Source organism: Tupaia chinensis, unplaced genomic scaffold (genome assembly GCF_000334495.1).
Source record: "Tupaia chinensis unplaced genomic scaffold, TupChi_1.0 Scaffold000305_1, whole genome shotgun sequence".
NCBI classification, from domain to species: Eukaryota; Metazoa; Chordata; class Mammalia; order Scandentia; family Tupaiidae; genus Tupaia; species Tupaia belangeri.
The window spans coordinates 2,354,127-2,378,355 of NW_006159795.1; the positions used below are offsets into that span (position 1 = coordinate 2,354,127).

General features: G+C 39.8%; 1 protein-coding gene across 1 annotated transcript in view; it reads right to left on the reverse strand.

Annotated features, from left to right (window-relative positions):
• The window catches only part of PLCB4 (phospholipase C beta 4), a 472,346-nt gene that overhangs the window by 9,824 nt on the left and 438,293 nt on the right, over nt 1-24,229 (reverse strand). Inside the window, exons 31-34 of the mRNA XM_006150920.2 lie at nt 19,456-19,571; nt 13,849-13,924; nt 10,679-10,854; nt 5,326-5,427 (exon numbers count right to left, since the gene is read on the reverse strand). Coding sequence (XP_006150982.1) covers nt 5,326-5,427; nt 10,679-10,854; nt 13,849-13,924; nt 19,456-19,571 — 470 coding nt within the window. The remainder of the gene's footprint in view (nt 1-5,325; nt 5,428-10,678; nt 10,855-13,848; nt 13,925-19,455; nt 19,572-24,229) is intronic.

Below are 24,229 nucleotides of genomic sequence, written 5' to 3' on the forward strand. Positions count from 1 at the left end.
TCCACTTTTGTCAGCTGGTTGGTCTTAACATCATGAATTAGCATCATGCCCTTGTTGTAATTTGCACTGTCCTGATTGTTGGTGAAGTGCAGTATTTTAATGCCTGAATTGACCTATAACTAGTTGAATATCTGTAATAGTTATAAGTTCAGGTTTCCTCTGTTTCAGTCAGTTTAGGTATCTATATTTTTCCAGAAAAATTTCCATTCCATTTAAGTTTTCAAATTAATTGGTGGTACTGTGTAAAGTAGCCTTAGTTTTAAAAAATGGTTATTGTTGGGGCTAGCAGGCGGTGTGATGGTTAAGGCACTGGACTCTCACATGCCTGACCACGGTTCAAGTCTCAGACCTGGTGGCTTGCTTTCTCACTTTCTCTCTCTGTCTGTCTCTCTCTCTCTGATGAGTGTGCAAATTAAAAAAAATAATAAATACAACTAAATAAACAATTTTTTAAGATGTTTATGGTTTCTGCAGTTATTTCCCCTTTTCATATTAATGTCATTAATCTGTCTTTTCTTTTTTTGGCCTCAACAGTCTTGCTACAGTTTACTGATTTGAGGACAGAAGTCTAACTGATTTTTCCTATTTTCAAAAATCCTTCTAGAGGCCTGGAGTGAGTCATGCCAACAGTCATTAACAGAGCATTTTGGCCCATTGATAACAGGACTCTTCCTACAGCCTATCCCTGCCATACTATCTCTGTGATGTATATTAAGCCTCCTTATGTCTGTTAAAGTACATTCTTTTGCTTATCCCTTCCTTCAAAATCAGACCTTTCTTTCTAATCACTAACCTAAGAATTGTAAAACTCACCTATGACCTACAGTGCCCTGCTTTCAGATGTCCCACTTTTTTGGCTAGAGAAATGGAAAAACTTTTTTCACTAAATTTCAAACCTTGTCCCTCACTCTCAAAACCAAATAAAATTAAGTTCTACATCTGATCACCCTGAGAAAGATAGGTTTGCCTTTCTTTGGGCCTGGTCACTCATATTTATGCTTAGAAATAAACTGTATAAATCATTATTTTGACAGAGTTGGCTATTTCCATCGACAGATTTTATTGTTTTCTTCAAATAACAAGCCTTTATTTTTGTGAAGAGTATTGCTTTTCAATTTTAGAACTTCATGCTTTTCTATTTATTATTTCTTTCCTTTTGAGATCTTTGGGTTCACCCTGTTTTTCTAACTTTATTTCCTCTTTATTTGTGTTAAGCTCATTAATTTTCACATCTTTTAAAAAATATCCATAAATCTAGGCTATAATTTCACTCTAGTATCATCACTTCAGCGACTTTTTACATGTTGAGAAACAGTGGTTGCATTGTAATTTAGTTATAAATACTGTGCAATTTCTATGGAAATGTCTTTTTTTGATACAAGAATAAAATTATGGGGAACCAGCAGTTAGTGTAATGGCTATGTCACTGTACTCCCACGTAGTCGACCGTTGTTTGCGTCCTGGATCTGGTGGCTTAAAACTCATGCCAGACGCATGTGCGTGCATGCCCAAGATCCTGAGAGGAGAATGGAGGAGAAGGGATGGCGGTGTGACCATCCCCCCTGTGGGGTGATTTCTTGCTTTCTGTCTCTATGTCTCTCTCTGTCTGTCAGGCGAGTGCATGCGCCCTATAGCAAAAAACCTCTCTAAAAAAAAAAAAAGAATAAAATTATATCTTTTTTAGTTTCGATGTGTCTTTCTTTCTCTTTCTTTTCATTTTTTTAAAAATTTTGCCAGAAGGTGAGTGCACTTGCCTGAGAGAGAGAGAGAGAGAGAGAGAGAAGTAAAATGAGAAATACCTCCTATGGGAATGGTCATACTGCAATCCCTTTGCCTCCATTTCTCCCACCTTTCAGGATTTTGGACATGCAGGCACACATACTTGGAATGTTTATCAAGCTGCCAGGTCTGGGACTCAAACCATATAGTTGGCCATGTGGGATCCAGCTGCCTTAACCACTACATCTTGAGCTGGCCCCTCTGCATCTTTTGCAGTGCAATAGTAAATTTAACATTTTATTTCTCAATAGTTTGTTAAGTACATGCATGTGTCACACATGCACATACAAGCACAGGGTGTGAGTTTAGAAGGCAACTAATCATTTGGCAGAAGTAAATTACATTTTTTAAAATAGCCATTTGTAGATATCTTGTAAACACCTACCACTGGATATGAAGTTATAAGAAGTATATTAAATCCAAATAAAGAAACTGAATTTAGAAAACTTTGCTAATTAAGTAAGTGGTAACTCAGAATTGACAATAAATTGACCTCACCTAAAGTGAAGTCCATTTTACAATGTATTGAAAAAAATGATAAAGAACTATTTAATAGCACATTTATCAAGCTATATTCTGTATTTCACATTGGACCACCCTAAACAGTTCAAATTAATGAGGTTTTACTATCATGGTTGGAAAATCTTGTTTTTGAGTTGAAGAACATGATGCTATTACACAGTCCTTAAACCAAATTTTTTATCTAAAAATAAGATCTAGAGAATGGCACTTTTAAAAAATAAACAAAAACCAGAGAGATAATACAACATGATGGTGCAAATAAGCATTGGTTAAAATGATTAATAATAAGGCCAGTTGGTGGCATGGTAATTAAAGTGATTGGATTCCACATGGCCAACAGCATAGTTTGAGTCCTAGACCCAACATCTTAAATAACACACTGGCAGGCCAGCAGGTGGCATGGTTAAGGCACTGGATCCCCATGGCTAACCCCATAGTTAGACTCCCAGACCCGGCAGCTTGAAAAATGCACTTTGTGCCTGGATGAGCGTGTCTAAAACCCTGAGAGGAAAATGGAGGAGAAAAGATTGTGGTGTGGCCATCCCCTATGGAGGGTGATTTCTCACTTTCTGTCTCTCTTGGATGACTATGGACACCCTCCTTCTAAATAATTTAAAAGAAAATGATTAAAAATTTCTCTGTAGAGATTCTTATTGTAAAATACAAATAATACTCCATGTCAATTGGGAAATGGCTTGGGCAAAGTGTTAGAAAGGCAATTCGTTTCCAGGTCAAAATTATTGTGGAATTCCATATCATATTGCCGGTCCATTATTTCCTAACAGTATTTAATACAACAAAATTTCAGAACAAAAAAATGCACTGAGTGGTATGATGCTTTATATTATATCATATTTTCATATCAGCATTACAATCATCTCTCAGTTTTTGCAGGATTTGGTTCCAGGACCCTGCAAATACCAAAATTCATGGATGTTCAAATCTCTTATATTAAAATGATGTAGTATTTGCACAAAAACTGCTTTACATTAAATCATCTATAGCTCACTTGCAATGCCAAATACAATGTAAATGGCATATACATAGTCATTATATTGTATTGTTTAGGAACAATGACCAAAAAAAAAGTTTGTGCATGTTCAGTACAAACGTAATCAACTTTATTTTCTGAATATTTTCAAACCTCTGTTGGTTAAATCAGCAGATGCAAAACCTGCAGATCCAAAACCCATGGATGTGGAGGGCTGACTCTACTTGTTATCACTAATAGAAATGCGTTATTTTAATTAATTAATTAATTAATATTTTGCTGTAGGGCATGTAGAGACAGAGAGAAACAGTGATAATGAAAGTGAGAAACCAACCCTCACAGGGAGTGGCCATACTGCAATCCCTTCGCCATTCTCCTGTGGGGATTTTTGGGCATGCATGCACATGTGCCCAGTGTGAGTTTCAAGTCACCAGCTCTGGGACTCAAACCGTGGTCAGCTGTGTGGGGGGTTCAGTGCCTTAACCACAACACTACCTGCTGGTCCTGAAAATGTGTTTTTAAAATCAATGACATTAAGGTAATTGGACAGCAGTACTGCCGTGTCCACAACAGGAGGAGGCCCAGCCATGGTAGCCTGTGCTAGTTAATGATGCTGCTTCACAGGCTCAGGCTCCCTGGGTGGCCTGGACTCGATTTCCAGTCCACTCTAAATGCCTGGCACTATAGTGTGCACATATAGTTCTAGCTACTAAGAAGGCTGAGGCAGGAGGATGGCGACATAATATGACCCTATCCTAAAAAAATAAATAAAGGAAAAATCAGGTATCCTATAAACATTCACCAAAGGTCAGGTAGCAAGGAGCTGAAACCTGGGAGCTCTACTTTGTAGCTGCCAGGTCCTCTAATGGCTCAGCATACAGTTTACAGAGAGATAGGTGACCCAAAGCCTTCACTTCACATTCACATTTTAACCCCAAGAGCAAATCTTCACTTTACTCTGTATTTTGTGGGGCATAAAACCCAGTCTTTTTGTGGCACATGGACTTTCACCAGAGGAGCACCTTCTAGCCTAGCATTACTTCTCCAAGGACCCTGTTGTCCCTGGTAACTGCTGCACTAACCTAGGCCCGGTTATGGAGTTCATGGCACTGGATTCTCAGAGGCTTCCAGAGGGATGACGAGCAGCACATGGTGAAGTGCTCTCTGTGATTACTGAGCACCAAGTGCTGTTAACGCCCTCTTGGAGAATATGACTGATGATGCCTCCTCAGAGCCCCTTCACCAGTGATAGGTAAGGGGTTTTACTCCTGGCACCTTCTCTGAAGGTCACACAAACCTTCTCTCCAATACCAGACAGCCAAGAGTGATTAATACAGAAATATACGTCACACACCACGCCCCAAAGAGAGACACATCTGTGGTGCCACTTACACTCCAGAGGTTGGGATTGGGCTAAAGAGAGACCCTTGCTGAGAGCATATCCTTGCCCAGGCCTTGCCCTGGCCCTATTCTTCCTCCCCACTCTCCTGATCTAAACATCCTTCCCTCTTTAAGTCACACACACCTGAATTCTTGTGTGGGTCTGTTTACAAAAATCCCAACAAACATAAGTATGAACCAGAAAAATTAGGTGGGGCTTTTAAGATGATCCCTGGTGTCAAAGACTATTCCAGGTCACTCAACGGATGAAGATTGCTGCTATTCAGAATCTCCCATCTAGGACAGGCTACACCTGAGCAGGTGGGAGGCCTGCAGGATGACCCGTTGGGATGTGTGGAGAATTCTTTGAATTATATTGATTAGTATGTCATATTTTATATAATTCGCTTATAAACCAGTACGCATACTGAGTGTAAATTAATTTTACTGGTGGTAGTAAGCAATCAAAAATCTTGGGAAACTACAGCAACAATAACCTTCATAATAGTGCAGTAGAATTCTTAGTAAAAATCTACATGTGTTTTTGTATCTCCGATATGAGTATGCTTGTGTATACACACACACATGTTGTAATGTTGTTGAGACCATATTTTCAAGCCCATGTTATATGCTGCAGGTGCTCTCAGACTTACCTTTCCCGTTCAGCTTTATTCTTGATAGATTTATCTTGGCTGATGGCTTTGCTATTTTCCATCGAAATCTTAGCCTGGTGTGCCCGCATTTCCTTTTTTTCCCTATGTATGAAAAACAAACAGGGAGGGGGGAATGGCGAATCAGTGCTCAGTGGGCAGAGTTTCACCTGGGGAAGATGGAAAAGTCCTAGAGGTGGGTCTTGGTGGTGGGGTATACCACAGTGTGAATGTACTTAATACCACAATGGTTTTTGTTTGTTTGTTTATTTGTTTGTTGGTTTTTAGCTTTTGCTATGGGGGTGTGTACCCACTAGAGATTGAGAAAAAGAGAGAGAGGGAAAGTAAGAAATCATCCTCAGGGAGGATAGCCATACCACCATCCTTTCTCCTCCCTTCTCCTCCTGGGATTTTGGGCACACACACGCGCACACACACACACACACACACACACACACACACGAGGGAACCACACAGTTGGCTATGTGGGATCCATGCACCTTAACCTCTATGTCATATGTTAGCCCTAACACCATACTCTTTAAAATAGTTACACGAGTCAGTTTTATGTTATGTATATTTAACTGTAATTTTAAAATAAAAAAAAGAACCCACAAGAAACAAATTTTATGTGTAACAAAAGGACTAGTTCACATTTTTCCCTATTATTAAGCTTATCAAGGAACTTTGTATTTAAAAAAAAAATGAGTGAAGGGGTCCCAACCAACCCATGGGTGCTGATCTCTGGGAGGTGGAGGGGGGAACAGGCCACCTAATGGTAAAGAGCAGAGAGATGTTATTTTTGTCCATAAAATCAAAATAGCTAGCTCTGTTCTAAATTACTTGGGGCCAGATGGACTGGAAGCAAGAGAGGATGTTCTGACTCCTACCATTGACACTGTGTCACTTTCTGACAGTCAGTGGGAGTGAAAGGGATGACATGGTTCCAAGTAAACATAGGGAGTAGGAAAAAAATCACTGTGTATATGAACATAAGTATGTGTACAACACACTCCCAGTGTATTCATATGTACACTAAAGGTATAAGGTATAACGTTTAGAATAGTAAAATATAATTAATATTTTTTCCTTGAAATCTATGGAAATCTTAAGGCAATGCCTGGTAATGAGTAACCAAGGATTCAGGTTACTCAAGCATCATTCCCTCTGTATTAAAAGGGATGAACACGTGCCACATTCTTTTTCAATTCACTCATCTGTTCTTGCACATTTGGGTCAATTACATGTCCTGGAAATTGTGAATGCTGCTGCAATAAACATGAATGTGCAAGTGTTTTTCCAAGAGAGTGTTTTCCCAACCTTTGGGTAGATATCTAAGAGTGGAATCACTGGACCATATTGTAGTTCTATTTGTAGGTTTCTGAGGAAACTCCATATTGTTCTATACAGTGATTGTACTAATCTACATTCCCACCAAGAGTGTAGAAGGGGGTTCCTTTTCATTACAGCCTCACCAGAACTTATCATTCTTTATTTTTATTTTTTGAGAGATTTTTGCTATAGGGCACATGTGTTCGCCAGAGAGAGAGAGAGACAGAGAGACAGAAAGTGAAAAATCACTCTTCCCCCATGGGGGGATGGCCATGCTGCAATCCCTTCTTCATTTTCCTTTTGGGATTTTGGGCATGCGTATGACTAGGTGGGAGTCCAGCAACATAACCATTACACCATCTGCTGCTTCCTCATTCTTTTTTTCTTTTTTAATCTTAGCCATTCTGACTGGGGCTAAGTGATATCTCATTGTGGTTTTGATTTGCATTTCTCTATCATAAAAAACAATGAGACCCTGCTATTTGATATAAATTGGACAAATATGGAATATTTAATGCCAAGTGAAGTAAGCCAAACTATGAAAGATAGGCACTGTATGTCCCTAGTTAATATATACTGAATGTCTGTACTCTATAGCAGAAATTGAAAGATTGGAAGTGTAATAGCAGGGAGGCCATCTATAGATACTAGAGACACTATAGAAGGGGGTAGGCCATAACGGGGTGGGAAGGGGGTAATCAGGGGGAAAAAACATTGAATAGACACAAAAATGAAGTTATCTGTTGATGATATGTATATGGTAATTTTTTGACTTGACTAATATATACTCTATTCATGCTTGGAAGAATCATGCTATACACTGTAGAGATGTACAGTGATTAAATATAATTTTTTTTAAAGGAGATGAATAACACATTGAAATGGAGAGTTTAATCGGTGGCCTTAGAGCCACAGCAGCTGGAATATCAGAAGATATTAGTTTTTTCAGAGTTCATATATTCCATGAACTTTTGAAGACCTCTCATATTTGGATCCCAATCTGGATCCCAAAAAGTCACTCTATTGGGGGCAGCAGGTGGCATGGTGGTTAAGGCGTTGGACTCTCACGTGGCCGACTGCAATTCTAGTTCTGGGCCTGACAGCTCGCTTTCTCACTTTCCCCATTTCTCTCTCTCTCTCTCTGGAGAGTGCATGTGCCCTACAGAAAATTAAAAAATAATATATAAAATTAAATAAATAAGAATTAAGAAAACTCTCATATTTTCTATAACTTTATACTAAGTTGACCATGTTTTCATTCATTCATTTATTATTCACTCAATCCTTCAGCAAACACTTATCAATGACAAAATGTTGCTGATAAGTGTTAAGAAAGCAAGGATTTTCAAACAAGAACAACAATCCCGAAGTGCCGGAGGAAAATCTGTGTACTGTTGCTGCTTTGAAAATTGTTTTTGTGGGAACCAGCAGTTAGCGTAATGGCTATGTCGCTGGACTCCCACATAGTCAACTGTGGTTCGCATCCCGGACCCGGTGGCTTAAAACTCACGCCGGGCGCGTGTGCGTGCGTGCCCAAGATCCCAAGAGGAGAATGGAGGAGAAGGGATTGCGGCGTGCCCATCTCCCCTGGGGGGTGATTTCTTGCTTTCTGTCTCTATGTCTCTCTCTGGCTGTCTGGCGAGCACATGCGCCCTATAGCAAAACCCTCTCCAAAAAAAAAAATTTTTTTTTGCCATCTTCTTATGTGTAAAATAAATTACCAACTAGTTTTGGCTTTGTGAAATGACTTCCAAAGCAATGAAAGATTTAGTTTATTTTGTTTCTTTCAGGCAATGCCTGTGGTTAAGAGCTAATATTTTGTTCCTTTGGGCTCAGATGGTATGATGGTTAAGGTGTTGGAATCCCATATGACTGACCGTGGTTTGAGTCTTGGACCTGGTGGCTTGCTTTCTCACTCCCTGGGCCCCCCTGGGTGAGCGCATGTGCCATATAGCAAATTTTAAAAACACAATAAAATTAAATAATTCTTTAAAAAAATCGTTTTGTTCCTTTATTCACTTACGAAAACCATGATTAGAAAGTTCCTTATTCTGTGAAGTATCTTTTTTGGTTTTGTTTTGCTTTGTGTTTTCATAGGGCACATGCACTCAGTGGAGAGAGATAGAGGGAGAGGGAAAGTGAGAAAATCAGCACCCGCCCCCCCGCCCCCGGGCAGGGAATGGCCATGCCCTCAATCCCTTCTCCTCTATTCTCCTCTCAAGATTTTGGACATCCATGTACATGCACCTGGTATGGTTTTCAAGCATTCAAGATCAGGACTCAAATTGCAGAGTTGGATATGTGAGATCCAGTCACCCTAACTTCTGTGCCACCCACCTGCTGGCCCTGAAGTATCCTTGAATAAGGGTAGATGCCTAAAATCTGGACAGAATGGTGAATAACTCTTCCTGCATACTGAGTAAAAAGTGTGTATAACTGAAATAGGAAAGATAATTTCTAATTTTATACAACTAAACAGACTACTTCAAAATGCATGGGGCATAGGACATTATCACACAGGAAACATATCATGGTATATGGCTCATTTAGTTGCCTCAAATGAGAATTGGAAACTGGCAAAAACATGTTTTGCTCTTATGATAATATCTAGCACTCCAAAGGAAGGCTTTGAATTTGCGCAGGCAACCAGATAATTTATGCAGTTGAGAAATACAATTTTTTAGATTTATTTATTAGTATAATGCTTCTATTTTCTACTCTCTTGTGTGTATCAATAGATCCTCATTGTGGCATACAGACATTAAGTGGGAAGCAAGCAAGCTGCAACCAAGCTATGATGAAGAGGCATAACTGGCATAAACACATGTCTGCCCAGGGTAGAGTCCAATTCATCATTTGAAGTATTTCAACTGTAATATCTTGGAGGCCAAAATAAATGAACACTGTTGATGTTCCTTTTCTTTCTTTTTTAAAAAGGGAATTATTTATTACATTTCATTTATTATTATTATTATTTCTAATTTTTCCTATAGGTCATGTAACCTTTACCATAGAGAGAGAGGGAAAGTGAGAAAGCATGCTGCCAGGTCTGGGACTTAAACCGTAGTTAGCCATGTGGGAGTCCAACGCCACAACCACCATGCCACCTGCTGGGCCATCTTTGCTGTTTCTTGATCAGGCCTGTCTTTCTAAAATTCACCGAAGTCCCAATAATGTCAAAAAGGAGAAAGAAGGCTCTCTCCATAGTTGGGCCTGAGTGATCAGAAGTGACTATTGGTAGGACTTTGACACATAGGTCCCTATGTCCCACTGTCTCTTCTCTTCCTAAGAGACACCAGATCACTTTCAAAGGTCATTTCCAGCCTGGCTATTCTGCATAGCCTCCGTCACCACTAAGAGGAGGTGGAACTCCTTTGGACTATATATCATTAGGGACTGGGACATTTTTTAGTACGTGTCATATGCTACTTGTAATGTCACTTGCCTGTTCATGTAGCATTTTCCCAACAGTTGTAAATCCTCAGATGGCAGAGGCTATTTCTTACAGTACATCTTTTTTTTTTTTTCCTGTTTATTCATGATAGAGAATGCATTCACATGACAGTAAGAGTGAGAGTAATTGAGAGAGAGAGAGAGAGAGAGAGAGGGAGAGAGAGAATGTGTGTGTGTGTGTACATGAGAATAAGGGTGAGAAAGAGAGGCATCTGCCATAGTATTTGGCCACTTGGCAATCCCCTTTCTTCGTTCCCCAGTGCATAAGATTTTGGGTACTAACGTGTTTCAGGTGGACAGGGCTGGTGATTCCACCTGTGGTCACCATATGGGACACAACTCCTCTTGAGACACCCATTACCAATGCACGATGGAGCTGGATCTCTCATAGTTCATCTGCTCACATTGACCTTATGAGCTTAATATTACATGCCAAGTAGATTTCACTTAGTATCTCTGGTACACCCCTTCTCTCTCTCTCACACACACACATACACACACATACACACACACACACAATCACCCGTTTTAAAAACTGGGACTTTACTCTGGAGCTGACTGCCTCTCCCACCTGTCATGCGACAGTTTCAGTTGCTGGGTTTGCTGCTCGTGGGCGTTGATGAGCAGCTTTTTCAGCAGGTCACATTGCTGACTCAGGTGAAGGTCCCGGATTTCTTGTTCCTCAGCACTGTGGGTGTTGATCATTTCTGACCACTCTTTTGTATGCTGGGCCACAATCTCTTTGACCTGTGCAGGAAAGAGGGTAATGCCATGTGGAGTCCTTGTGGGTCAGGTAGGAACTACAAGCACAATTTACTCACACAAGTCAGATCCCTCCCACCACGTTGCTTGGTGAATAAGTACACACCCATGACCTTGAAAATATAGTTTTATTTGTTTAGCATGAACTGCATAGCTGCAGTAAGCCAAGTGTCTTTGAGAGTTGTGCTCTGCTCTCTCTTTCTCTCTCTCTCTTAATTTTTTAAACAGGTTCTCACTATGTCACAATCTTTACCTCATTCTTCCAAGCAGTTGGGACCACAGGTGCATGACACTGTGGGTACTCTAAAGGGTTTGTGAAAAAATTGAAACGAAGTATAAGTTTATTTTGGTGAAAAATATTTCTGAAATCTATAGTTCAGTCATATTACACCATAGTTCAGTCGTATTAAACATTTTCAATGAACTTTTGAAGATACTTTGTAAGTACTAACTAAGTACTGGGTATTCAGAAGTCATTGCTTGTTAAAATAAATCAGTTGCTTGGCTCTAAATATTTAACTATGACCTGTAAGTTCACTGCCTAACTTGCCCACTCTCTGGTTGACCTGGGTCTTGTATTTTGTTACTGACCCTAACATAACCATCTCATGTGTTTCTAGTTTCAATTCTATAAGATCCCAGGTCAGAATAGAGAGCCGTGCATTCTCTTATTCTTTTTTTTTTTTTTTTTTCTTTTTTGGAGAGGTTTTTGCTATAGGGCACATACACTCACCAGAAAGACAGACAGAAAGCAAGAAATCACTCCCCCTAGGGGGGATGGCCATGACACAATCCCTTCTCCTCTCAGGATCTTGGGCAGGTACGCACACATGGCCAGCGTGAGTTTAAGCCACTGGGTCCGGGACTCAAACTGTGGTTGACTACATGGGAGTTCAGCTACATAGCCATTATGCGAACTACTGGTCCCACATTCTCTTTTTCTTGGATCATGACTTACTGCATTAACTCAGGGTAGAAAGTTCTCCCTCTTGGTATCCACTCTTTGCAATATGGTTTTTGCAGCTCCTCTGGTTGAGAGCTAAAATCCATGTATTGCTCCATTCCTTTGAATCTTCCTGACCTTGTGACAGGTGTGAGTAAGACAGTAGTAAAGGGAATGCAAGAAGAGGCTTGGAAAGTGCTTGCCCCTAGACTTAGAACCCTGAGGTAACCCTGTGACTAAGCTTATGTGAGCCTGTGGGAGGTTGAGATGTCATGTAGTAAAAAGCAACCAGCAGGCCATCAACCCCCAGCTGTATGCAGACACATGAGCGAGTCCAGACAAGATCAGAAGAACCACCTAGAGGAACACAGACCCAATTTCTGACCTACTGAGTTGTGAGCTAATATATTCTGGTGGTTTTAAGGCACTAAATTTGGACATGGTTTATTGCGCAGCCAAAAAATGATACTGATGCAAACTTTTCTTTTTTCCTATTTATTTATTATTTTAAGAATTATTTTATATTTATTTAAATTTGACCACAGAGGGAGAGAGGAGAGAGAGAGAGAAAGAAAGTGAGAAAGCAAGCCACCCAGTCTAGGACTCCAATCACAGATGGCCATGTGGGAGTCCAACACCCTTAATCACCACACCACCTGCTGGCACCTCTTCTTTCCTATTTTGCAAAGGAACCAAAATCACAACATACTGCACAAGAATTAATTCTCAAACATTCCGGTTACAAGAGAGAAGGGGCCTAGCTACAGTAGCATGAGCTGGTAGGTGTACTGCTTGGGAGGCTGAGACCATAGAGAGGCCTGGATTTAATTTCTGGTTCACCCTCTAAGCCAGGCACAAGTATCATGAAGCTGTGGTCCCAGCTGCTTGACACAGTGAGAACCTATTTAAAAAATAATAGAGAGAGAGAGAGAGAGAGAGAGAGAGAGAGCGAGCAGGGAATAACCCTCAAAGACACGTGGCTTACTTCGGCTATGCAATTCACACTATAAAAAAATATATGGCAGCAAGAACTTTGTCTTGAGCCACCTGGCTGGACTATGTATGTAGCAGGGTCATTGGACTAGATGACAAAACAGCATAGAGATACATACGGAGGCTGGCTTGGCCAAAAGCTACATTTGGGAGGTTTTGTTTAAGAGTTTTTTTTTTTTTTTTTCCTTGAAAAAAACTACTATTGCTGAAGAATTGTTTGTGCTTGTGACTGGGACTGAATGTTTAGTTCTCAAGATGCCACAAACTTAATAACGGCCTTCAAGCTTCCATTTCTTCCCATCTTTAATGAGATGTGAGCAATTAGGCTCATTTCTTGGAATATCAACTCGATTTTTTCCCATCCCAAATTTCCACATCCTAAGTTTGGGTGGAGTAAGCATAAAACAGTTACTCAACCTCCAATATGCGTGGCTTTTCTGTGACATGTTTAATGCTATGTCTTAGGGGGAAGTATAACCTGCATTTTTTATACAGTATTTCCTTTTGGTCTCTTTATTTACTATTTCACTCGATGCTTCTGAGGCAGAAAACATACATATTGTTAGCATATTTCTATAGACAAGAGACAAAAAATGATGCTCCATGAAAAGATTCTCGGGACCAGCAATTAGTGTAATGGCTATGTCGTTGGACTCCCATGTAGTCAACCGCGGTTCGCGTCCCGGACCCGGTGGCTTAAACTCACGTTGGGCATGTGTGCGTGCGTGCCCACGATCCCGAGAGGAGAATGGAGGAGAAGGAATTGCGGCTTGGTCATCCCCCCTGGGGGGTGATTTCTCGCTTTCTGTCTCTCTGTCTGTCTGGCGAGCGCACGCGCCCTGTAGCAAAAATCTCTCCAAAAAAAAAAAAAAAGATTCTCAAAGCCAGTAAACCTGGAACAAACAACCCTTGGGTTACCGGACTGCACAGGCCACCCTCAGGCTACTGCTATTTCTCATTTCTCATATATCCTTGTTATTCTTCTTCAAAAGTTACATAATGTCTTGTGCAAGTCACTGCTGTCAAAATGGGCATTTTCTTACCTTAGATTTGTGATCTGATGTCAGTGTCTGAATTTTAATTTCTGTTTCTTTTTTCATTTCGAGACAATTACTTCCCCTGAAAGTGAAAAATTGCAAATACATGCCAGCGATTAGATGTCTTCCCATTCTTACAGGCTTTTGCTACAAAGTTTTCTCAAGAAGACAACACATTTATCAAATCTGGGATGCCAGAGCTGATTGGGCAACATCTTTTTTTTTTTTTCTTTTTCCTAATAATAAATTTATACCTTACAAAACATTATCTGCATCATGATTAGTCAATTCAACCACTGCACAAAGAGATACTTCAGATCTAACAATGATTTCATTGTTAAGGGTATGTTGTCAAGAGTTTCCATTTTGGTTCTTGTTTTCCTTCAAGCTATTTTTTATTTATTCAATAAAGTATTATTTGGGATGAAAACTGAAAATGGGTCCTCAGTCTTCAAGTGAATTTTTAATTCTTCCATTTTGGTCATAAAGCCAGACTTTCATCTTTTAAACATGCCAATAAGGGAGAAAAACAGCATTTCTTGGCTTCACTGAATAATTTTTGCTTCTTATCCTATTGTGAATAGGGAATATATACTAGGCAATTGCCCAGAAACCATTATTGCTTATTTCAGTGGTTCTATTTTTCTTTTGGAATATTGACATCATTGCTGAACTAGAATAGGAGGTCCTGAGCTTCTGTCTTTAGCATGGATGCTCTGGTTTATTATAGCTCAAGTCATAATTCTTCATTACATTATTGATTGAGTTCCTCTGAGGGATGCATTATCCTAAAAATGCTAGGCCTCTCATCAAATCTATTACTTCTCAATGGCTAGCACTAAATATTTTTCTCCTGCAGAATGATATTCAGTGAGCTTGTAACATTGCTGAAACATTCCCCAGCTTAATTCTGAACAAAATCTTCCTCTGTAAATTCAGTGACAGAGTTTATTCAAGAGTCTTATCTGTTGGCATAAGCTGACTGTTGTAATGTTAAAAATCAAGATTGCGATTTTTTTTCTGTCTAGAGTCTCACCCTTATTAATTATTTTCTGGCTATGCAAAAATAATTTGTAATTTTGAATTTTCCCAATTCTAGCTTGTTCATCCTTCTCCTCATTCCTCTTTTTTTTTTTTTTGCTATAGGATGTGTGCGCTCACCAAAAAGAGAGACAGAGAGATAGAAGGTGAGAAATCACCCCCCGCAGGGGATGGCCATGCCGTAGTCCCTTCTCCTCCATTCTCCTCTCAGGATCATGGGCACACATGCACACACGCCCGGTGTGAGTTTAAGCCACCAGGTCTGGGACTTGAAGCATAGTCGACTACATGAGAGTTGAACAACGTAGCCATTATGCCATCTGCCAGTACCCCATTCCTATTTTCTCTATTACCTTAAAGGCAGTTTAAGGTGAAATTTGGAGGCCTTTGCTGAGAGAAAGAAAACTGCAAGCAGTTCTCTTTTATAATAGCCCACTCTGGCAAGAACTAACCTTTTCTCAAACTGGACACAGTCATTGGTGTTTTCTTAAGTAGGATCCAATTTAAAAATAAGTAAAGGATTTCCTCGTACTCTTCCCTACTGATCTGAAAAAAATGACTGAAGTAGAAAAGAAGTGCTTTTGTGGGCCAGCAGGTGGTGTGGTGGTTAAGGCCACTGGACTCCCACATGGCTGACCAGTATTTGAGTCCCAGACCTGGCAGCTTTCTCTCTCTCTATCTCTTTCTCTTTCTCTCTCATTCATTCATTCTGTTCCTCTCAAGTCAAATTAAAAAATAAATAAAGTTAAATAAAATAATTCTTAAAGTTAAATAAAATGATTTTGAAATAATTCTTTCAAAAAATAAAGAAAAGAAGTGCTTTTATTCAGTGCTCACCAGCTGTTGGATAATAGCATAATAACTACATCATTCTCCCCATTCCTCTTAGTCATTTTCTTCAGATCAGTAGGGAAGAGTAAGAGGAAATCCTTTACTTATTTTTAAATTGGATCCTACTTAAGAAAACACCAATGACTGTGTCCAGTTTCTCCTTTTATTAGCAACATTCTTCTAGTAAAAAGTCTAGGCAACTTGGATACGATGGTTGTTATGGTTTGGATAGTGGTTTGTCCTCCAAAGGTTCAAGTTTAGGAATTTGTTCTGGGTAGCAATGATTGGATCATGCTGATTGGTCTCATGAACAGATTAATGCAGTCTCCCAAGAGAACTTTGTGAGTTCTAGCTCTTTTGAGAAAAGGTTATTGCCACAGTGGGTTGTTATAAAAGAGAGAGCTGCTTGCAGTTCACTTTTTCTCAACAAAGGCCTCCCAATTTCTCAGTGTCTGTCAGCAATCTTAAGCCAACATTAGGCTGGCCTAATATCAGCTCTACACCTTTGGACTTTCCAGTCACTAGAGTTGTGATTCAAATAAACCTCTATTTCTTTATAAATTACTCAATCTCAGGTATTCCTTTTAGTAACACAGTAGTAGACTAAGACAATGTTCACTTCTGAACAATGAGAAACTGTCCTTAAATCAGACCATTCTGTAAAAAGTATTTGAGGTCTAATTTTGTAGTCACTTTTAAGGTGTCATTAAGCCTTCTACTGTTGAAACCAGCAGATGGTATAATGGTTACATCACTGGACTCCCACATAGTTGATTGTGGTTCGAGTCTTGGACCTAACAGCTTAAAATTCACACTGGGCGCGTGTGCATACATGCCCAAAATCCTGAGAGGAGAATGGAGGAGAAGGGATTGCAGTGTGGCCATCCCACCTGAGGGGTGATTTTTAACTTTCTTTCTCTGTCTATTCTGCAAGTACACATGCCCTATAACAAAAATCTCTCTTAAAAAAAAAAGACTCTACTATTTGAAGTGCTTGTAAAATGCTCTCTGTGGAGAGCCCAGAGGCCATGCTACGTTTGACAGTACAGGCTCAGGAAGACAGCTGAGATAAAACACTAGAGATAAAACAGGACTTGATTTGTAAAAGGTCTCCAAAACTTCTCAAGAGCTTGAGTAGGGGGGCTAAGAGAACCGAGAGGAACAGTTTTTAATAAATACAATCTTTATCCCACTTTAGCTTTGACAGTAAAAACAACAATGAGCTAAAGACACATTTTTATCTGTTCTTTGATTTCTAAAGGCAGCACCCATGATTTATTGGTTCAGAAAACTGCAATACTTTTTATGAAGAAATTTACTATATGATGCTTGAGTCTGAAACTTCCCAAATAAATTAGTTTGGTTTAAAAACACAGAAAAAATATAATACAGCCATTCAATAATAAATACATATATAAAACATTTTATTCACAAGTTGTAAATATCATAAAATATGAGAAAATAATTTACAAAAAAAGGGCCAAAGCTGTTGATAGAGTCAGAAGTCTAGAAGAGTCCTAACTCCTCAAATTTGACAGTGTTTAACACCAATACCACCTCATGAGCCATGAGATGGACTTTTCCTGACTCACTCACATAAAACACATATCAAAATGTTTCCACAGCAACAGGCACATGGTTCTACCTCTGTGACAACAGTGGAGTCAATGAGGGAAAACGAAAGGCAAACTCTACGTAATAACAGATACTTAATAGTTATGCCTGATTTGTATTTTTTCTGGAAAATCTAACTAATGAAAGTGAAGTCACCCCTTAAATATTGAAGCCTGAGATCAGGGCAGGTGCACATGGTTACCTACTTTTGACTCAATATTACACTGGTTTTATGTCATTAAGTTACACCTTGGGACTCAAAATTTCAGCAATCAGAACTAATGTTCAGGCCAGCCTGTAGCCACATGTTAAGGCAGCTGGATCCCACATGTTTGACTACATGGTTGCCTCTGACCCAGTTACTTGAGAAGCATATTGGGTATATGAGCATGCCTGCCCAAAGTCCTGACAGGAGGAAAAAGGGGAGGGCAGAGGATGGCAGTGTGAACATGCTCCATGGCAGGTGATTCCTTGCTTCTCTCATTTCTTTTCTCTAATGCAAAATGCCCTTTGGCAAAATTTACAAAAAAAGCCAAAGTCCAAGAACATTGCAACTAATTTTATCTGTCTCTTTTCAGAGCCTTAGTTTTCTAAGTATATATCAAATGAATATCAATTTAAATAAAGTAAGAAATAGTGATACATTTCTCTTTTTCTCTCATCCCAAAGGCAATGGGAGGCTAGACGATGTCGTAGATATTCAATGAAGAAGATAAAACCAGAGGGAATCCACTGAAGGAGGACAAAAGTGTGTTAAAAATAATTCCTCAGAGGAACAGAATATACACCCAGTCTCACAGTAGTTCCCCTAATTGTTTATTCATTATAAAGGGAAAAGCAGTGACTTTACATATGTGTATGGTGGTCTCAACTGGGCTGGACTGAGGTGTATATCATGCTGGGTAAAATATCTTCACCCTCTAAATGATGTATAGTGATTTAATGTATGAATAATAATAAAAAATTTATAAATAAATAAATCCAAAAGAAAAAAAGAAACCCATCAGATAAACCATAACCAAGTAACCCTGGTTCACATCTTCTACAATGAGTCCTGAAAACATCACGAAATCTCCAAATTCTGGCCTGAAGAGGTGGCAGCATTGTTTCTATGGCATGCCTGCCCCAAATGCTCAGCCTCACTTGAATCATGGGAAATATCAGACAAACCCAAAAGGAGGAAAATTCTACAAAATAACTGACTAGAACTCTTTAGGAGTGAACAAGTCATGAAAGATAAGGAGGGACTGAGTAAGTATCTTACATTAGAGGAGATTGAAAAGAAAACTAAATAAATGCAATGTGCAATTCTAGAAAAGATCCCAGAACAGTAAAAGGGCTTTGGTGGAAAAACTGATGAAATCTGATAAAGCACTGAAGTTTAACAGTATGTATCAATTCAAATTTCCTGGTCTGATCATTGTACTATGGTCTGTGAAACGTTAACATGTAAGAAAGTTAAGGTAAGAGGGACCTCTGTACTATTTTTACAACTCTTCTGTAAATGTAAAATGACCTCAAAATAGAAAGTTGCAATCAATCCTCAGAGTGGTAAGGGATTTTCTTTTTAACTGTTAGTGGCTCGGATTTCTTTTTCATATTAGAATGAATTACAATAAATTAAAAGATTTGAGAACATGTGTTGAAAAGCTTCCCTTTCCTTTTTCTTTTTTAGTTTTTGCTGTAGAGTATGTTTGCTATTCACAGAGACAGAGAGGGAGTGAGAAAGTGGGAAATCACCTCCTCCACAGGGGAGAGGGCCACACCACAATCCCTTCTCCAGATTCTACAGATTTGGGGTAGGCACAGGCAAACATCTCACGTGATTTTTGAGTCACAGGGTCTGGGACTCAAACCATGCAGCTGGCCATGTGGGATCCAGTGCCTTAAACTCCACACCACCCCTTCCCTTAAATCATAGTGAAGTCAACTGACTCCTTGACCTGCTCTGATAATAATCTGTTTAAAATGAATGCATCTCTTATTCTTTCTAAATAATTTTTAATGATGAAAACTGAGTCAACACAACCTTTTTGATTGGCCTAAACAGGTGGCTGAGCTGTGAGAAAAAGACAAAATATAACAAGGCTCTTGAGGAAGCCTTTCGAAAGAAATAAACAGCATTACCCCTTCTTCTTCATCGCCTTCTCTAGGGTTTTCTCATGAGTTGACTTCTCTTTATCATACTGTGCCACGATTTTGTCCACTTGTGTGCAGTGTAACTTCTGCATGGTACTGTGCTCCTGAAAAAAAAAGTCTGTAGTTATAAGTTGGACCATTAGCATGGCTGATAAACTTTATAACTTTTGCACCAGCCCTTCCTGTCTTTGGAAAGTGAAGGAGTAAGTGAACCTAAGAACTATGCTGACTTCCCATCTCCCATCCAACATGAGAGATTTTTGTTCAAGGGCATCCCCAACAGGAGAGTGGAGACCTCTTTCTAATGGACTCACTCAGTTGAGAAGGCTGCCCTGCTTACTGGCAGGCAGTGCTATCCTCTTTTCTACACAGATGTGGAAACTTCAAAAAGATTATGGGAAATATGCAATATGAAAAAAACTACGCATGGATTTCAAAAATTTTTGCATCAAAATAAACTCATACCTTTATAATGATAGTGAGCATGTGTGCATATGTATGAGAAAGAGAAAGAAGGTGAAAGAAAAGCACCCTTGCCTGGGTCTCATCACCATGAGTTTCTCTTTCCCCAGGCCTTTATTCCCCAAGATCTTGGGCACACAGGCACGCATCTGGCAAGTTTACAAGCTGACCCAGGGATCTGAACCTGTGGTTGGCCATGTGGCCTCCAGCTTTATAGAGCACTGCAGTACCACTGCTCCACAGAGGCTGGGCCATTATCTTCATACTTTAATTCCATGATTGCCTTGAACTTTTTAAAGTCCCCTTGTATATGTCTCCATGTTCTTTCCACTCATTCATTTTTATTTGGCTATTTGAAACCCCTAATTAGTCTACTCCCCTTTCACACATTGCTCCTCAAACACCCAGGAACAACTGTTGTATTTTGTCTCTTTGGTGTGCTAAATATAACTATTTATCATGTGACCCAGTTTCTAAACATCTGGCACATTTTGAATACAGTGATTATTCACTGAGAACAAGCGTTCTTCACTTTTCTGGAGTCTATACTAACCAACTTCTTTCATGTACTTGCTACCTGATTTCATAGGCATTTGAATTATAATTTGTCTTCTGACATGTTACTGGGCATATTTATCCAACTTTGGGTTTTAAATTTTTTGGTCTAAGGATTTGATAACATTAGACAACTAAATGGCATTGTGTCTTGGGCCAGCAAGTAGCATGGAGGTCAAGGTGGTTGGATCCCACACGGTCAACCACGAACTTCGAGTCTCGGACTCAGAGGCTTGAAAAACATGCTGGATGCGTGTATGTGTGTCCCTAAAATCCCATGGGGAGAACGGAGGAGAAGAGATTGTGGTGTGGCCATTTGACCCTGGTGAGGGGCAGTGATTTCTCACTTTTCTGCTCTCCCTCTCTACCTCTCTCCCAATGAGTGCCTGCACCCTATAGCAAAACTCTGAAAAAAGAAAAGGAAGCAGGCTGTCTCTTAATGAAAGTAACCCCAGCTCTGGACTCTAATCATCATGTGCTGGGGAGGATTACTGTTGCTTAGTGCTGCTTTTTCCATGTCTTTTCTAATAGACACTTGGAAACCATCCCCCTAGTTTCCATTTTAAGTTGAAGAGGTGGTTCTAGAAAGTGAAAGACAAATACAAGTCTGACTGCCAGCTGCATTCATAGGGTCAAAGGCAACTGACCATCACCATCTTCCAAAAAAAGGTATTTGAATGATTGTCTTGATTTCATTTGGGGCTTAAATGGTCTTTACTCATCTTTTCTCCTCAATGTGTCAAGAGCAGATCACACACCTATTTTCATGGTTCTCTTTTGCAAATGGCAGATCCACCTTCATTCATACCCTTATTTTTTTTTCTCCATCTTATAGCTAATCATAGCTCTCTTTTGGACTATACTTCTATTTTTAATTTTATCTATTTATGCCATAGGGCATGTGTGCTTGCCAGAAGAGACAGAGAGAGGGCAAGTGAGAAATCACTCCCCAGGGGGATGGCCACACTGGAGTCTCTTCTCCACCATTCTCCTCTTGGGATTTTGTACACACATGCACGTATGTCCAGCATGATTTCTAAGCTGCTGGGTCTGAGACTTGAGCCATGTTCAACCATGTGGAAGCTCCAGTGACTTAATCACCATGCCACCTGCTGGCTTTGAGGCCTATATTTTTACTTCTTTTTTGTTTTTTTTGGAGAGATTTTCGCTATAGGGCACATGTGCTCGCCAGACAGACAGAGAGAGACATAGAGACAGAAAGCAAGAAATCACCCCCCAGGGGGATGGTCACGCCGCAATCCCTTCTCCTCCATTCTCCTCTCAGGATCTTGGGCACGCAAGCACACATGCCCAGCATGAGTTTTAAGCCACCGGGTCCGGGATGCGAACCGCAGTCGACTACGTGGGAGTCCAGCGACATAGCCATTACACTAACTGCTGGTTCCCTATATTTTTATTTCTTAAACTATTGGGATTTATTCATGAATATCTTGCTTCCCTTTAAGTCAGAAAAATAAAATTATTTATCTAGGCTGATAGGTGAAGCTAAGATCTCTCTACAGACTCTGAGTATAGACTAAGCACTAGTTCTTGCTCTTAGCTACCAAGTTCCAAGGTAGGGTCATGGGCACAGCAGCCAAGAGGGTGCAGTTCCATCCACCTTTCCTGCTCAGTAGATTGTTTTATAACCAAGGCTTCGGAGAGGCAAATCTTGGCTCTTATTTGCAAAATGGTTGATAGACCACTTGTAAAAATGTCAACAATTGGGGCCAGCAGTTAGCATAATGGCTATGTTGCTGGACTCCCACGTAGTTGACTACGGTTCACGTCACGGACCCAGCGGCTTAAACTCATGCCGGGCGCATGTGCATGTGTGCCCAAGATCCTGAGAGGAGAATGGAGGAGAAGGGATTGCGGCATGGCCATCCCCCCTGGGGGGTGATTTCTCGCTTTCTATCTCTCTGTCTCTCTCTGCCTGGCGAGCGCATGCACCCTATAGCAAAAACCTGTAAAAAAAAATGTCAACAATTGTTTCTCTCTCTGTATCTACTCTATTTTGCAGTGTGACTCTGTCACTTGTCAAGAGGTAGAGTCCTTACTTCTTGACTCTGGGCCAGACTTAGGACTTGACTTAGCCAATAGAATGAGGTGGAAAGATGGTGCACCAGTTCTGAGCTGAGGCCTCAATAAACCTTGTAGGCTACCACTTGGTCTCTTAGGACCTCTGCCATATAAAAAGACTCAGACTAGCCTACTGGAAGATGAGAGACCACAGAAAACAGAGAGGAAATGGTTTCTCAGAGGCCTTCCTAAACCAGCCAGCCCTCCATCTGTCTACTTTCTGCCATACTGGCAGTCAAGCAGAATCATGAGTGAATCCACCTGAGACAAGAAGATTCGTCTAGCTGAACCCAGTCCCAACTGGTGGCCCACAAAATTGTGAGCTAAATAAATGGTGTGGTTTGAAGTCACTGCATTTTGGGGGGAGTGTTTTTCTTTTTATCTAGCAAAAGCTAACTGATAAGAATTAATATCATTATAGCACTCTTATATAATTGTTAAAATAATGCCTAAAATAAGTGCTTAAGTAAGCATCAATATGTATTAGCTAGTACTATATTACCCCTTTAGAAGTGTTGACAGACAGAAAAATTAGTCTTAGGATCAATCAGGTCAAATGGAGATCAAGCACAAAGTATGTCCAATAGTAATATATTCACCACATCCTTCTACCTTCTCTTACCAGTTTTTAATTTTTCACTTTTAAAGATAAGCATGTTAGCAGAGTAGATGTTGGTACATATTAGGCAATTTACTTAGGTTTATAAGTGAATATTCATATATAGTCAGCACTGTAGAAGTTGGCTCAGGTGAAATAGAAAATATCAGAGAAATATTATAGACTGAAAAATTATAGGACATCTGTAGGTACAATTACTAGAACAAAATTATTTACAAAGCACTTGGAAAACTAATATAGATAAAAACCCTTTTTTTATAGAGGTGGACAAAGGGGCGAGTTATAAAGGACAGGAGTATTGGAAGTAGGCAAATAGGGCTTTCACCAGCATTAATTAGTGACCTTTTTCTGGGCAAGGAACTCATCTCTGAATTTTATTTTATTCCTATCTAAAATAGGGATAGTATTATTTAGGGTTCATTTTAGCTAAGATTTGCTAAGATTTTGTAGCTAAAATGTGTGACAAACAAGTGGCACTAAGTAAATGGTAGTTCTGTTAGTAGTAGTTTTAACTAAAAGGACTGGAATTCAGATTTCGTAAAACATACTGCCAAAATAGGCTGAATACAGAGTCCTCCGTGTATGTTACATGGCGAAAGGAAGTCTTTACAAGCTTAAAGTTACACATTGTGACTTGAACTTCTAAAGTATGCGAGGGTAGGAAAAATGAGCAGTGAGATGCCTTGCCTTGCTCAGAAATGCTTCTAAAATGCAATAGGTACTTACTACATATTTCATTGTGACAATTCATCTCTGTTACCTGACATAAGGATTTTTAAAGGCTAATACTTCCTCCAAAAAATGTGAACTAAAGCAGTTCTGAAGGTCCACAGAAATCCAGATGGTAGGATTTAGGGAGATTTAAAATCTTCTTTTAGGTTTTATAATAATGTGGGGCTATTAGGGCCAGCAAGTGGCATAGTGGTTAAAGTGCTGGACTTCCACATGGCTGACTATGGTTTGAGTCCCAGGCCTGGTGACTTGAAAATCACTCCCAGCACAGGTCCATGTGTGCTCAAAGTCCTAGCAGAAGAGATTATGGCA